Raw genomic sequence first — 14,138 nt, 5'->3', positions numbered from 1 at the left:
ATGTAAACAGGCAGTGCGCCGGCGGAGCGTAACTGCGCCTATTTGTCAGAAAGCCTCATAAATACGATCGCTCCTGATATCTCCATCTCCCCGTCCCGCCGGACATTTTTACAAATGGGCCGCAGAGAAACAGAGACGAGACGCTCCAGTGTTTGTTTTCAGTTAATTCAGGCAACAAAAAATATATATATTTTAATACGCAAAATAGGCTGAAACTTCTTAAATAAGCTATTTAAAGAAGTTAATTCTAACAGCCCACAGGTTTTAAAGTGTGTTAATGAAAGTATAGACCGACAATAACAAGCTCCTGTATCTGTGGTTTAATTTAAAAATGAGATAAGTAGTCTGCTGTAGTGATTATAGTGTTAGAGGCCGTCGGCTTAAACTCACAGTGTGAGCCTCGGATTTGTGTCCACACATATTCACTGCAACCTTTAAATTTCCCAGCAGCCCCCTCATTCTGCACATGATTGTTGTTAAGTAAGACGACTAAGAAAACTTCCCCAAAAACACAATATCATTCATAACAACGGCGGCCACCGAGGTCCATCAGTCATTCCCCTTAAATTTACACGAGCCACTTTGTGCGAGTGTAATCATTTTGTCAGCCAGTGATTCCAGGAGCCTCCTCACCTTTAAAAAGTGCCATGATTTCTCTGCAGTTTGTGCTATCAATCAATTTGTTAGATAACTTGTCACTTTTGTGGACTGATGGATATCTCATTTTGTTGAGTGAGGGGGGAAATCCCTCTCCGGTTGTGCGCTGATAACAATTTAAAAATAAAGGCTGTGCGTGCGCATCGGCCGCCTTATTTATACCCAGAGACAACAGGAGTGTGTGCGCGTGCGTGCCTGAGCGGGCGTGTGTGTGTGTGTGTTCACGCAGGTGTGATTGATGGAAGGACAGAGTGTGAGCACCGGGGACAGGAAGTGGACCCGGCCGGGGAAGACTGAGGTGTGCTCTGTTTCTGTCACATGGAAACCCAATTCATCCCTCTCCTCCCCGCACATTCCCGCAGCACCGCAGTCTATTTCAGTCTGTTTGTCTGAGTAATCAGCTGACCCCCCCCCATCTCTCTCTCTCCCTCTCCCTCTCTCTGTTTCTCTCTCTCACACACTCACACCTCAGTCAGACCCGTTTATGCTGTGATTTTCTGGACACGACCGTCACTGACACCGGATAGATGAGGCTAATCTCAGCCACAGGCAGACTGTCAGACAGCTTTGCTGAGGCTCTGGGTGTAAAATGGCGCTCGGCTGCCCTGCTCTCTCTCTCTCTCTCTCTCTCTCTCTCTCTCTCTGTCTCTCTCTCTCTCTCTCTCTCTCTCTCTCTCTCTCTCTCTCTCTCTCTCTCTCTCTCTCTCTCTCTCTCTCTCTCTCTTGAAATCCAAATCCAGTAAAGACTAACATGTTTTAAATGTCCAGTTATATTATTATAGTTTGGAATTAATGTGGGATATTTTTTGTTTTTACAGCCTACATTTTATCTATTTAGGTGTAAATGTGATCTGTTGTATACAGAGGAGTGATTCTAAATGTGGTGTGTAGGTGTTTTGATAGTTTCTCTCTCAGCAATTTACCCGACTCTTTATTTTTTTAGTGGGTGTAATTGTGTTGTGTCTGTGGCTGTGCTGCTGCCTGTCTGTCGTTTCCTGATTAATTTAAAAAGTAAAATTTAAAAAAAATAAGAAAGAAACGTTAGAATTTAAAACCATACTAGGAGCACACATTACCAATACACCTGGCACAGTATCAACAACAATTAAAAACGATAGGTTTCAAACATGTCAGCTCTCTTCGGCGTGTTCTATTTTTCTGGTCTGCCATACACACTGCGACTGTGTGTGCGCGCGGGTGTGCGTGTTGAGGCCGTGTCATATGTGCGCGCGTATGCATGCGAGCGTATGTGCGTGCGCATCCTCCCTAATGCCCTGTTAATTGCCTGACAGTGTTCCCACACACACCTCTCCTAATGTTCCGCTTGCTATTCAGTCTGCGGCCTGCCCGCCTGCCTTCCTCCTGCCTCCCCTCCTCCCCTCTCTCCCTTCGGTACGGACTGTTCCGTTACAATAGCGGCCTCATTCGCTAATTATCTTACCTCACCAGAATTGCGATCAGGTTCTAGTGAGGCTATAATTGCGAGATTTTTTTTTTTTTTTTAGGGCCCGTGTTTCGGTTACCTGCAGCACCTTGGACAGCGCCTGAGGGCTCAGCTCAGGTGGTGTTGAAGGAAAGCTCGACTCCCTCCCATCACAACTTCTCCACATAAAATAAAGCCCAGTGTCTTCTAGTTTTTCTTTAATCGCGACAATTAGACCCAATATTTTCTCCCGGACCCTGACAGACGTTGCTTGTAAGTCTCTTTTCTCTCGGAGCGCGCCGCCACTCTCATTACGCACGCTGATTAAAGCGTAGATTAGCCAGCAGTGGCCCTGTGCGCTCCTCACCAGCAGCTCGCTCAATATCAATTAGAGGCTGCGCCAAAAGCAGCATGTCCACCGGTGGCCCTCCATCTCGTGCTTCCAGCCTCCTTCACAGCTCTGGCAATCCGCTGCTGTAAAAGGAAAAAAAAAAAAGTAGCCTGATATTTAAAAAAAGGGAGAGAGAGAGAGAGAGAGAGAGAGAGAGAGAGAGAGAAAATAAAGGTTTGGGATTGAGGGAGTTACAGTCATGTGAGGGAGAAATGGGAAAGGACAGTTAGGGCAGTGTTCCTCAGATGCAGCCTCAGCCACCACAAATAACATGTAGGCCAGTTTTACATGCAGCCACAGATGTGGGCGACGCATTTGGTGGCGCACTGCAGGCTCAGAGGCTCAAATCAAGAGGCGAAATAAGGGAAAAGTCACTTAGGCATATTAGTCAAGGCAGTGTGTAGCCTACCTCCGCGGAGTTCATTTTGGAAATAATGAATAGTATGTGGATACGGAATGAAAAGCCTTTCAACCCAGCATCAGCAGGTCGTTCCGGCTTACAGAGAATTAATTCACATTTTTTTTCCCTCCCTTCTCCTCTCTGACCTGCTCGCCTGGGTAGAAATTAGGCTAATAGTGGCTGATTTCATTTATTGACTACATTAGTGGATATATTTCTGTCTAATCTTATTGATTCTGTATCTTAAACAGCAGTCTACCTATACGTTTAGAGGAGTGAAGATGAGTTGTGTTCAGACGTAATGGGCGCACTCAGCTCAATTACACTGAAAGTTTCTTTATTTCTTTGGCACTGGAAACAATTATACAGTTGTCTGTAAGATAGTAAACTGCTGAATTGTATCTGTTGTTTAAAGAGTTGGTATAATGTCTTTGGGATTATTCACCAATGATGTTTTGAGCCAAACCATTTGCAGGAATAGATGTAAGTTAAGTATGTCTATACTTAAAGGGGCAGTATGTAGTTTTGGAGAAGAAACGGCACACAAACACAGAATTTTAATATTTACAATATTAATGGGGTAATAATAACTCAGAAATATTATTGAATTCCATAACTGACTAAAAAATCTGTTCTCAGAGGAAAATATGGTCCCCAGAACACTGGAAAGGTGGCAGGGTCCGCCAAATATAAACAACATAAAACAGTATGAAATCTTGTTGTCCTTTAACGTCAGTTTGTTGAGAGGTTTTTTATATGGTTTGTGTAGGCATGAAAAAAATTCTGTAAACGAAGATCTTTCCCTTTCATCAAAAGTTGTCCCCCAAAACTTCACAGTGCACCTTTAAGTCTTTGTCTTTATATTGCAACTTGACGTTTGTTTAGGTTCAATTTTTTACCTCTCTCTTGTCACCATACTATGTTTATCCTCTGATTAGGTTTAGGCAAACAAAAATCAAAACGTTTCATCAGGAAAACAACATTGTTCGGATTGAAATACCTGTTTCCTGCAGTTTCAAACGTTAACTAACATGATGCTAACATTGTATCCTGGTGACTGTGCCGTGTGAGTGACACTACACATAATAGTTATTCAGTGCCTGGTTCAGATCATCCAAAAAACTGACGTTGTATTCTGACAATGAATAGAAGTATTAATATTTCAAACCAGGCCAGAGGCTTTCATTCTTATGATTGCACACTTATAAATAGTTGAGGGTCACTGTGTGAAATGTTCAAACAGGCTGTAATTGACTGTCATGCAACAGCAGAAGCCCTGATTGGCTTTTTATAGAGAAAACCTCCGCCGTCCCCAACCTATTTATCCACAATAACCATGTGGTAAATACAGTGTTGCCCCCCCACCGCGCCCCCGCCGCACTGCACAACCTTCGTCTGTCCACTAACAGACAGCCTGTCCAATTAAAAGTGGCCATCGATTATAGATAGCTGCCTGCTGGCATATGAGGGAGACAATGTTGGATGCTATGCCACTGCCAATACAGGCCACAGTTAGCCATGAGCTAACCAGAGCTGACACCAGCATATTAGATCTGGACTGGGTTAATTCACCTGCAGTTGGCCCCTGTGTTAGCTCTATAGCGCAGTGGTTTACCTGCCCAGTCTAAATGCTGATCATTAAGTTGCTTCCAGCAGCCATGATTGGTGCACAGGGGCTCATATCATTGATTAAAAAGGAAAGGCTGATAATGCAGTTATTTCAGCTCCTTCCTCTCCTCCCGTGCAGTGTTAAGGCTGGAGAGTGCAAATGTAAGACACATTCAAGATCAAATAAGGTTTTAAACAATATTTCACAGTTTATATTCAGTAAAAAATAAGAATAAAAGAGTCAGACCAAGCAACTGTGTCACACTTTACAACAAGGTACACAAATCTGTGAGTAGTTACTGAAGCTTGTATGAGGAATGAATGATAATTAGTACTCCCTAAGTAACTCATGTAATTCAAGCACTACATAGTCAATAATGACGAGTTACTAGAAAACAGACTGTAACTAGTAATTAAGTGGTAAGTATTTGGTAACTCAGTGCTACATATTACTACTTGAGGGAACACAAAAATAGTAACTGTTATTAAGTAATTAATAATTATTATTTTTCACTTTATTTTAAGGCGCAGAAAAAGACTAAATTTATTCAATAATTAGTAATTCATGAGTCATCGCTAGTTTCATGCTATTAGAGTTAATCATGAATGGCTCATGAAGAAAGTGATGTGAAGTCATGAACGAATCATTACCTAATGATTCATTAATATAGCATCTCCCAATCTGTTCTCTAGTAATTCATCATTAACTACTATACACTAGATAACTACTCACATTTTATTAATTATTGAGTCATTTCTCATTCATTCCTCAGTAACTAGTCAAATTTTTGTAAAACCTTATATTAATGGCATTTTGTCATTTTAGTAAATGTAAAATAAATAGCAGTATGATTTCAGACGAGTAATTGTGTCACACACTTTTCTGATAGCATTATAAATAAAAACGATGATTTTAAGTTGATGGTCTGAGGATACAATGACAGCACTAATTTGTATGTCTTCGAGCCTCATAGTTATCCCTTGTTATTGTGTGTGAAAGCCTCTGAACCTAATTCCAATTTTTCCCTCTCCTATTTTCCAGCAAGCTGCTTTTCCATTAACTTTGGGAAAACACGGTGGCAGGTCCATTTAAAAAGCCCGTGCTCCACCCTTCCCATAAGCGCCTCAGCTCGGGAAAATAAGAAATTAAGAGCAGGGCCCATTTCATCATCAGCTCCCCCCGTCTCCCCTCTCCCTCTCCCCACAAACACAGACACGGCATCCTCCAATGGATCTCCCGGAGGGCGGGACGGGGGAGCTTTACCTTAGCATATGTTAACTATTACAAGATGTCTTGATGGAACACAACGAAATGACTGGTAATTGACATAAAATATGACAAAGTGTTTGAGTCTTTGTGAGGAAAGCGTCGCGTATTACGGTGTATCAGCTCCGTAATGTGACTGATTAATGAAAGATCGGCCTCGCACTCACTCAGCTGATTCTGTGAAAAATGAGTTTTGTGTTGTCATTCCGACAAGCCGGCAACCGCGGCCGGAAAAGACTATTAGCCGGAATCATTATCAATAGCCACATTTTCAAACTCTATTATGGCAATCAGGCTAGAATTTATTCAATAGATTTAGTTCATTTGGTTGTAATTGATAAATAATCAAAATTTATCAATGTACTTGCACACATTTCACTAACAATCAGGGAAAACTGCCCCATTTACCAGCTGACTTGGTCCAAATTAGAGCTAAATTGATGATCAATTAATCTTGGGAGGGGTAGTGCACCGTGTTTAGCGGGGAAGCAGCAGAAAATGTGGCGGAGTGTATGGAGAGGAGGAAGGAGAGAGAGGGAGAGGGAGAGGGAGGGAGGAGACGAGGAGAGGATGATAAAGAGAATGGATGGATGGGAAGAGAGTGGGATTTGGTGGAGTGAGAGGCGAGCTGAACCGCTGGGTAACGCACTGAGAACCACGAGCGGAGGAACACAACAAGTGTTTGTGTGCTGTTGTTTTAAAAGGTTTTCACTGCGTAGCTCTCACATTGTACACAATCCGCTCCCCTCTTTCTCTAGAATGTGTGCTTATGTGGGACATCTTTCTTTCCCCTTTGTGTGTGTGTGTGCGTATGTGTGTGTGTGTGTGTGTGTGTGTGTGTGTGTGTGTGTGTCTCAAAGTGAGCGAGTCACACACTTGAAGTCTCAGGTAGATCAAGTTCGGCAAGTCAGAGTGAGCAAGGTCAAAGAGACTGATCCCATTTATTCTTTAATTTGCTGAGGCATTAAATTGCATGATGTGGCTTTGCTGCAGTTTGATAATTACCAGCACATGTTTCTAATTTCAAGCCACTCAGAGACACTACTGACCCAAGTCCTCCCCTTTATCTGGTGTTTTAGAGGCACAAGTGTGCGTGTGGGCGCTGTGTGAGCGAGCATGTGTGCGTTTTCTACGAGAACAGTCACAATCGGCTGTGCTTTACCGAGCCATCTTCATCCTCACAAAGCATCTCCGGCACGTAAATAAAATCTCTCATATTCCATCAGATCATCTTTCAGCCTCTAGCCGTGCCACCGTCGGCTCATTTGGACGGATGTGTGTTTAAAAGGAGTAAAAAGCAGACTTGTTTTCGGACTGCAGAGCAGAGAAAGGGGGTCTCATTCAATGTGTCTATAAGGCTCGCTGGCACCTGTAATGTAAGGCACTCATTACCTTCAATGATGCATTACAGCTTCCTAATGATGGAGCCACAGTAATGGACCTAACTAATGACCAGACTTAAGAAAGAACATATTCTAATAGCTGGAGCAGAACTGGAAGGGAAAGTCAAGGTGTCAGGGAAGGAGAAGGGATTAGATCAGTGGGAGAAATGACTGAGGTCACAATAGATTACAGACTTCACTTAATGCTCCAACCTCAATATTTTGCTTCTGTTTTAAATTGTGATTAAGAAGGGATTAATTAAATAACTGGGAGTATTTATGCATAGAAATTAAATTAACATACACAGAAAATTTAAAAAAAGAAAAAAAGGAAAAGAAAAGCACATTCAAGCACCGCTGCTTTTTACGCTGCGTGGGGAATAATGAAAACATACAGGGCTCATGATCAGGCGGAATCAGGCTTTTATCTGAGCCTCCGTAGGTGCTCTCAGACAATAAGCTGTCAAAACAGATTTCAGAGTAGATTTGTTTTGCTGTTGGCCTTTAACCTCCTCTATCTCTGAAATGTCCAGTTTACAGAGGAGGAGGGAAACCGCTTCGATTTCAAGATATTTCTCATGGATCTTCAGCATTTCAGGTGCAGAAATGTGTCCATGTGGACGTTATTTGAAGTAAACTACAATTTGAAAAATTGACAGTTTTTAGGTTTCCACACAATGTTTTGGCAGGTCCATCTCCTTTGTGTTTCAGCCAGTGATATATGATAGCTATAATTTAGCCTTGTGTTGTTGTTGGGACATTTGGTGGCTGTGTGTGATGTTTAAGCCGGCTCACCTTTTAGTCAATTAGGTGACCGATCAGACGGAACATTTGTGGTCAATATTTACGTTCTCTTTGTGGAGGCGTTATGAGGCATCATTTGGTCACATCACAACTATGGTGCACTTTTATTAACCCACTCATGTCCACAGTGAGCACAAATGACAACCTGGATTTTCACCACAGTTGTTTGTGAGTAACCCCCATGCGACTAATGAATATGATGCAGAAAATGGCAGCACCTCAAAAAAACTAATAGGAGTCATTTTACACAGTTGCTACGGGTGGATTCAGAACAACTCCAATGTTCTTCTTGATCCAGTTTAAATCTGAGGGTTAAAACTCTCATTGTAATATTTTTTTTTTGCATTTCATTTGCAGCCACATGTCTCAGCAGCTTCCACAGCAGACCTTGAGGGTTCCCGCCTCCAACTGGAAAAATGCATTTGACAATTTTCTATAACATGTTACAGCTGATGGTCATGACTGGGTGAAGCGCTTGGTTTTAAGAGGCACTTCTGTATTTACATGCAGAGGGAGAATAATGCTGAAGACACAATTTGACACATTCATTGATCAATTATTTCTGTTTGTGATCCTGATCTTAGTCTCCAGGCTGTGTGCTTGGTAGTGCTGGAGATGTTGAACCGTTACACCAGGACAGGATAAAGGTGCTGGACTTCCTGCTGATGGAGCACACATGCCTTTGACCTTAACCCGAGGTTGTGTGTGGACCTCCCGAGCTGCGGGGTCAGCTATTAACAGCAGAAGTAATGAGACACTTTTAAAGCTGCTGAGCCTCCCAACACCACTGTGTTAATGACACCTATTGTGACTTTCATTGCTATTTTAATAACCTCCTCCGCACCGCCACCACTGCCGAGAACATGCACGCACGCACGCGTCCACCACACCGCCCTCTCTCCGTGACACACGCCTCTTCCTCCTCATTAAGGAAATCGCTCTTCTTTGCTGATTATTTTATTTGAAGGCCGTGATTACCGCTCTGTGCACCAGATCACGCAGGAACGGAGAGCAGGCGCGGGGCCGCGGGTCTAATTGGGGGATGAGATGCGCGGGGTGGTGCTGCGAGGCTGGGTGGCCGGAGAGGGGAGCCTCTAATGGGTTTGCCCGTCTGAGGCTCTCCGCTCTCGCCTCTCTCTCCGCAGCTCCCCGGCTCGGATGCAACGCACTTATTGGTCTGCTTCTTATTCCTCCGACTGTCATCAAATCACCCGCGCAAAACTACTGTGCGATTTGTTAGGGAGCCGTTCCTGCAGATTGGAAAATCGATTTTCCCTTTAGATTTCTATAACTGCGCGAATGCAGATGCCTACGAGGCGCCGCAATAGGCCCCAGACAGCCGGCTCGCCTACCGGTCTGTGCTGCCCTGTGGTGTGTGTGTGTGTGTGTGTGTGTGTGTGTGTGTGTGTGTGTGTGTGTAGTGTAAAGGATCTTATCCCCGCACCTGCCGCATGTCACTCGTATTGTTTTAACCTGCTCTGCAAAAGGCCCATATGAGCAATGGATTTAACGCAGTTTGATTGCTAGAGGAAAAAAAGAAAAAGAAAGAAAAAAAACCGCGGAGAGGGTGGACACGGAATTCTTGATCTTTGAAATTGCCTCTACAAAATTGCATTTGTTTTTGGTGCGCTTCCATTAAAAGTGTCTCCTCGCGTGTAAACAGCCGTTCCGCACTCAGATGCGCCGCATTAACCCGGGAGGATTGTATGCGAGTGTGTTTTTACTGGGGGGAAGATTGATGCGGTCCAGTTAGGGAGGCTGAGTGAGACATAGACCCATTTCAAGTGGGTCCCTCTTATTACAGCGATGAGTTACAGCCTGAGGATCGGACAGCTGAGGGGATATCTGCTGTCCGGGGGCTGCTTTCACTGCAACACAGCACAATATCAGTAGTTCCCATGTAGGGCTTCAGACGCAGAGCGACACAAACACACACAACCTTTGGAGTTTTAATTTAGTTTTTTTTTTTTTTTTAATTTTGAATCAGGCTTTGTACTTTTAAGGCAAAAATGATAACCCAATATATATTTATTACTGTTTTTGTTTTGTTATCTGTTGTCGAAAAGAAAAATAAAATAAAATGAAAGGGAGGAAAAAAAAATACTATTTACCTTACAATTATAGCAATTATTATATTATGTAATAATTATCCTGCTACTATGCTAATACTTCTAATACTACTACTACATCATAATAATAATAATAATAATAATAATAATAATAATAATAATAATAATGGTATATACGTGTTTTTAATTTTATTTATTGTTAAAAAATATATTATTTCATCCAATTGGATTCACACAGTAAATCGCATACGGACCTTAAAATAACCCTGAATTAGAATAAAATTACCACAATTTATTAAAATTATTCCCGATTTATCCATTGTATTTTTGTACATTTTGTGTAACAGCAGCTAATATTATTAGAAAAAAATAAATAAATAAAACATGATCTCTGACCTTAATGTGCTGAGTACATTTCAACAATACAGTAGTTATTTACTTATTTACGTCACAGTAGTCTCCATACTTACACTAATAGTAAATAAAACAGCTTCCAACGCATACAGACCGTCTCTCCAGGCTCAAGCTCCTCACACACACACACACACACACACACACACACACACACACACACACACACACACACACACACACACACACAGGTCTGGCCTTCACACAACTCCCACCACAGAGTCCCTGTCCTGTCCTCTCTCCTGGTTTACACGTCTGAATAAAACGAGTCGAGGCGCTGCTGCTGCTGCTGCTGCTGCTGCTGCTGCTGCTGCTGCTGCTGCTGCTGCTGCTGCTGCTGCTGCTGCTGATTGCTTCTCCTGAACCTCCGGGAGCTGGTCACAGCTTTCCTCATCTCAGTGGACCATGCACCAGTCCATTTCCTAAAGTTTTCACGCTGTGCCACATATAGGCTACTTCCCTGCGCCCCCGGCAGATTGCGGCCGAGGAGCATAAAAGATGAGCTGCCTATAGCCCGCTACGTGGTGGAGAGGACTCCTCGCTCGGACGCCTCCTTTGTGCGGCTGCGGAGAAACCTATTTAGTCCCAGGCGGTGGTCTATTCACCAGGCTCACCCTGACATCTGCCAAAAGCCCTCTCTAACCAGCACTGTCTGGAGGAGTAGGAGTGGAGCGCAGATCAATGGCTGTCCTGTTAATTGTATAATAGACCTACTTATGGACCCCTGCTAAAGGGGAACAATCGTTTAGGGTCCAGCACGTCTGATTCTGTTTCAACCAAACAGGCCTAAATACCTTTAATTGCGCCCGCGTTGATGAAAAGTCGATGGGAGTTAAAGCGGCCGATCACTAGCAGAGCTTAAATCCATCTGTACTCGTTTATTTATTTATTTCCCCGATTTGTCTCCACAAATCACCTGCCATGGGGGAATGGGGAGCGATATTCGTTTTGTTTGTGATCCAAGGACGGGGGAGGGAAGTGGGGCTGAAAGGGGAGAGACCCGGCGCATAGAAGGCTCCTCGTCTCTTATTTGTTTGTGTTATGAATTAAATCCACACAGAATCACATTCAGTCTGATATCACACTCAGTCATAACAGCAGCAAAAAAGAAAAAGAAAGAAAGAGACAACAAACCCCCTTCTCCAAATATCCAAAGAGTAATCAGCTTGAAAATTGTTTTAATTTAAAGACTTTTTCGTTAATTTGCGAAATGAATCCTCCCTCTCTGTTTGTAAACGGGCTAATTGACACAGTCCAGTGGTTTGAAAATTGAGATTTTGATACGGCTAATTATTTAATGGCGACGCATTTGCTGTGCGCTTTTTCTATCTCCTAATAAATAAATAAATAAATAAATAAATAAACAGCCTCTGCAGAAATCAGAGCTCGCCTCTGATATTTAAATTATTATTTATTATTATTCTTTTTACACGTATACCTCCACAAACAGGAGTCCTGTCATGGGCACGGGGCTGCGCCAGATTAAACAAACACATTAAGATGTTTAACGTGGAATAATTTAAGCATGAAAAGCTAATAAATCAGAGGACGGAATGGCAGAGGATTGAATTGAATTGTAGTGTTTTGGTGCGCGTTTGTGTCTGTGCGTGTGTATGTGTGCGTAAAAGAGAAGAAAAAATAAAAGAAGGGGAAGAAGAAGGAGAGGGAGAAGAAGAAGAAGAAGAAGAAGAAGAAGAAGAAGAGGGGGGGAGTCACGCCGCTGACATTTCCAAGCTCCCTCTCTGATTGGCTCTTATTTGAGGAAGCTCACGGGTTCTTTCAACTAATAAGCGCCTCCCCGTCGCTCTAAAGGACATTATAATGCAAGGGACCTCCTTTTTTAACCACAAACCGAATTTTCGTTCATTTAGACGATATATACGTTTTAAATTGCCCCAAAGTTGTCGGGTTTTTTTGGAGCGCATTTCGCCCTGGAGCGGTACGCGATGCTTTCTCACGCCGACCTGCTGGATGCTCGGCTCGGTGAGTTGTCATCACTAAACTCCGGCCCTAAACTCCAGTGTAAGATTTTAAACTTCTTGTTCAACGTTGTGAAGTGATAGATAGACTGTGTAGTTAATTGTGTTAACAGCTAAGTGCTTTATTGTTGCTCCGAGTAGTTCTTTACAGTAATTTATCACGAATAAGACCTGACAGCTAAAAAAAAAAAAAAGGAAAGAAAAGAAAAGAGAGAAAGAAATGACGATCCAAGCTTATACTGAGTTTATCTGTGCAGTTCTGTCAATGAATCTTTGTCTTGCTTTTTTTTCCATTGTGATTCTCATTTGAACATGCTGCGCTTTAAGGGTTTTGCCGTGTGTTCACTGTGTGCTGCTCGTCCTCTCAGGGATGAAAGATGCCGCAGAGCTGCTCGGACACCGAGAGGCTCTGAAGTGCCGGCTGGGCGGCGGCGTGCCAGACCAGGGGCATCCGGGAGACATGGCCCCTGGTTCGGACTCTGTCGAGGGGACCACTCTGCTGCCGGGAGAAGACATCGCCACGGTGGGATCCAACTCTGCCGTCATGCCGGTGAACGGGAAGGAGCAGGAGAAGCAGCAGCAGCAGCAGCAGCAGCAGCAGCCGCAGCAGAGCTCCGGTCAGACCGCCAACCAGAAGCAGAAGCGGCACAGGACGCGCTTCACTCCGGCGCAGCTCAACGAGCTGGAGCGCAGCTTCGCCAAGACCCACTACCCTGACATCTTCATGAGGGAGGAGCTGGCGCTGAGGATCGGCCTCACCGAGTCCAGAGTTCAGGTAAGCACTCCGTGCTAGTGCGGATGGGAAACAGTGGCATGATGAAGGCGGGGTGTGGCTCCGGCCCGGGTTCTGATCCTGTGTTTGTCCGCACCGTGCCAAGTGTCCAAATATTATCCTTTAAGAATCCAGAGAGCAAAGGCTGGGTTCACTGCAGGAGAGGGTTCAGACAGATAGTTTGCTCGCTTCTTATCGTGTTATTTCAGATATGTGTCAACTCTCACCTCCTGAAATGCTGTGGCGCGGCTTTGGGTGCAGATGCTCGGAATATTAAAAGATAACAGTTGTTCTGACGCCACTGGTGTAATCAAAACGTTTATCTCAATTGTCATCATAGCAATAGAATCAGGTGAAAATATACTTTATTTTATTTTAGGTGGAGCATTATATCCTGCCTTGGGAGAAAATTCACTGGTTCTGATATTCCAGTAACATTTGGAAAATAACTCAAGCCTCTTTTCATTTAATTATCCAGTTCAAAAAAGATCCTGTAATTAAAAAATGTTTAGACTGAAGATGAGCGATATTTCATTTTAAAAAACCTTCGCCAGTCTAACGCCCGCAGGGCTCTGTCCAAGGTGCTGAAACATCTCTCACCTGCCGACAGCGCCCAGGACACCGCTGCTCATGAAGTCAGGAAACATTCAGGAGGCTTTAAGGTTTTTAAAAAAATATTACGGGCCTGTGCCACCTGTGGTGACTGTCCCCGGAAATATACAAATTGGAGGTGTGACAGTGCTGAATTTATCTATTTTACATTTGATTCTGTGCAATTTAAAAAAATAAAATAAAATAAAAAAAAATGGACACACGAAAATAATTATTTTTCTTTACAAAAAACAACATAGTGACGGGTACGCCTTTGAGAATTTCAAAATAAGACTCCCACAATTATTAAAATAGAAAAGTTATTTTTTTTAACGTTTATTTTTCCTTTTGATTTTATGTAATTGAACACGCGAACCATTCTCA

At 43.2% G+C, this 14,138-nt stretch overlaps 1 protein-coding gene across 13 annotated transcripts in view; it reads left to right on the top strand.

Moving 5' to 3' along the window:
- LOC119019273 (homeobox protein orthopedia B-like) overlaps positions 1-14,138 on the top strand; it is a 63,689-nt gene that overhangs the window by 46,754 nt on the left and 2,797 nt on the right. For 5 of the 13 annotated variants that reach the window (XM_037097727.1, XM_037097728.1, XM_037097725.1 and 2 more), the window contains one exon: positions 12,760-13,166. In XM_037097727.1, coding sequence (XP_036953622.1) covers positions 12,762-13,166 — 405 coding nt within the window. In that variant the 5' untranslated portion in view covers positions 12,760-12,761. Of the gene's footprint in view, positions 1-886; positions 1,557-8,516; positions 8,679-10,176; positions 12,435-12,759; positions 13,167-14,138 lie in introns of those variants that run through there. The other 8 variants (XM_037097722.1, XM_037097720.1, XM_037097721.1 and 5 more) reach the window with 4 other exon arrangements.

Source organism: Acanthopagrus latus, chromosome 5 (assembly GCF_904848185.1).
Source record: "Acanthopagrus latus isolate v.2019 chromosome 5, fAcaLat1.1, whole genome shotgun sequence".
Lineage (NCBI taxonomy): Eukaryota > Metazoa > Chordata > Actinopteri > Spariformes > Sparidae > Acanthopagrus > Acanthopagrus latus.
This window is presented reverse-complemented; position numbering and strand designations above follow the sequence as displayed.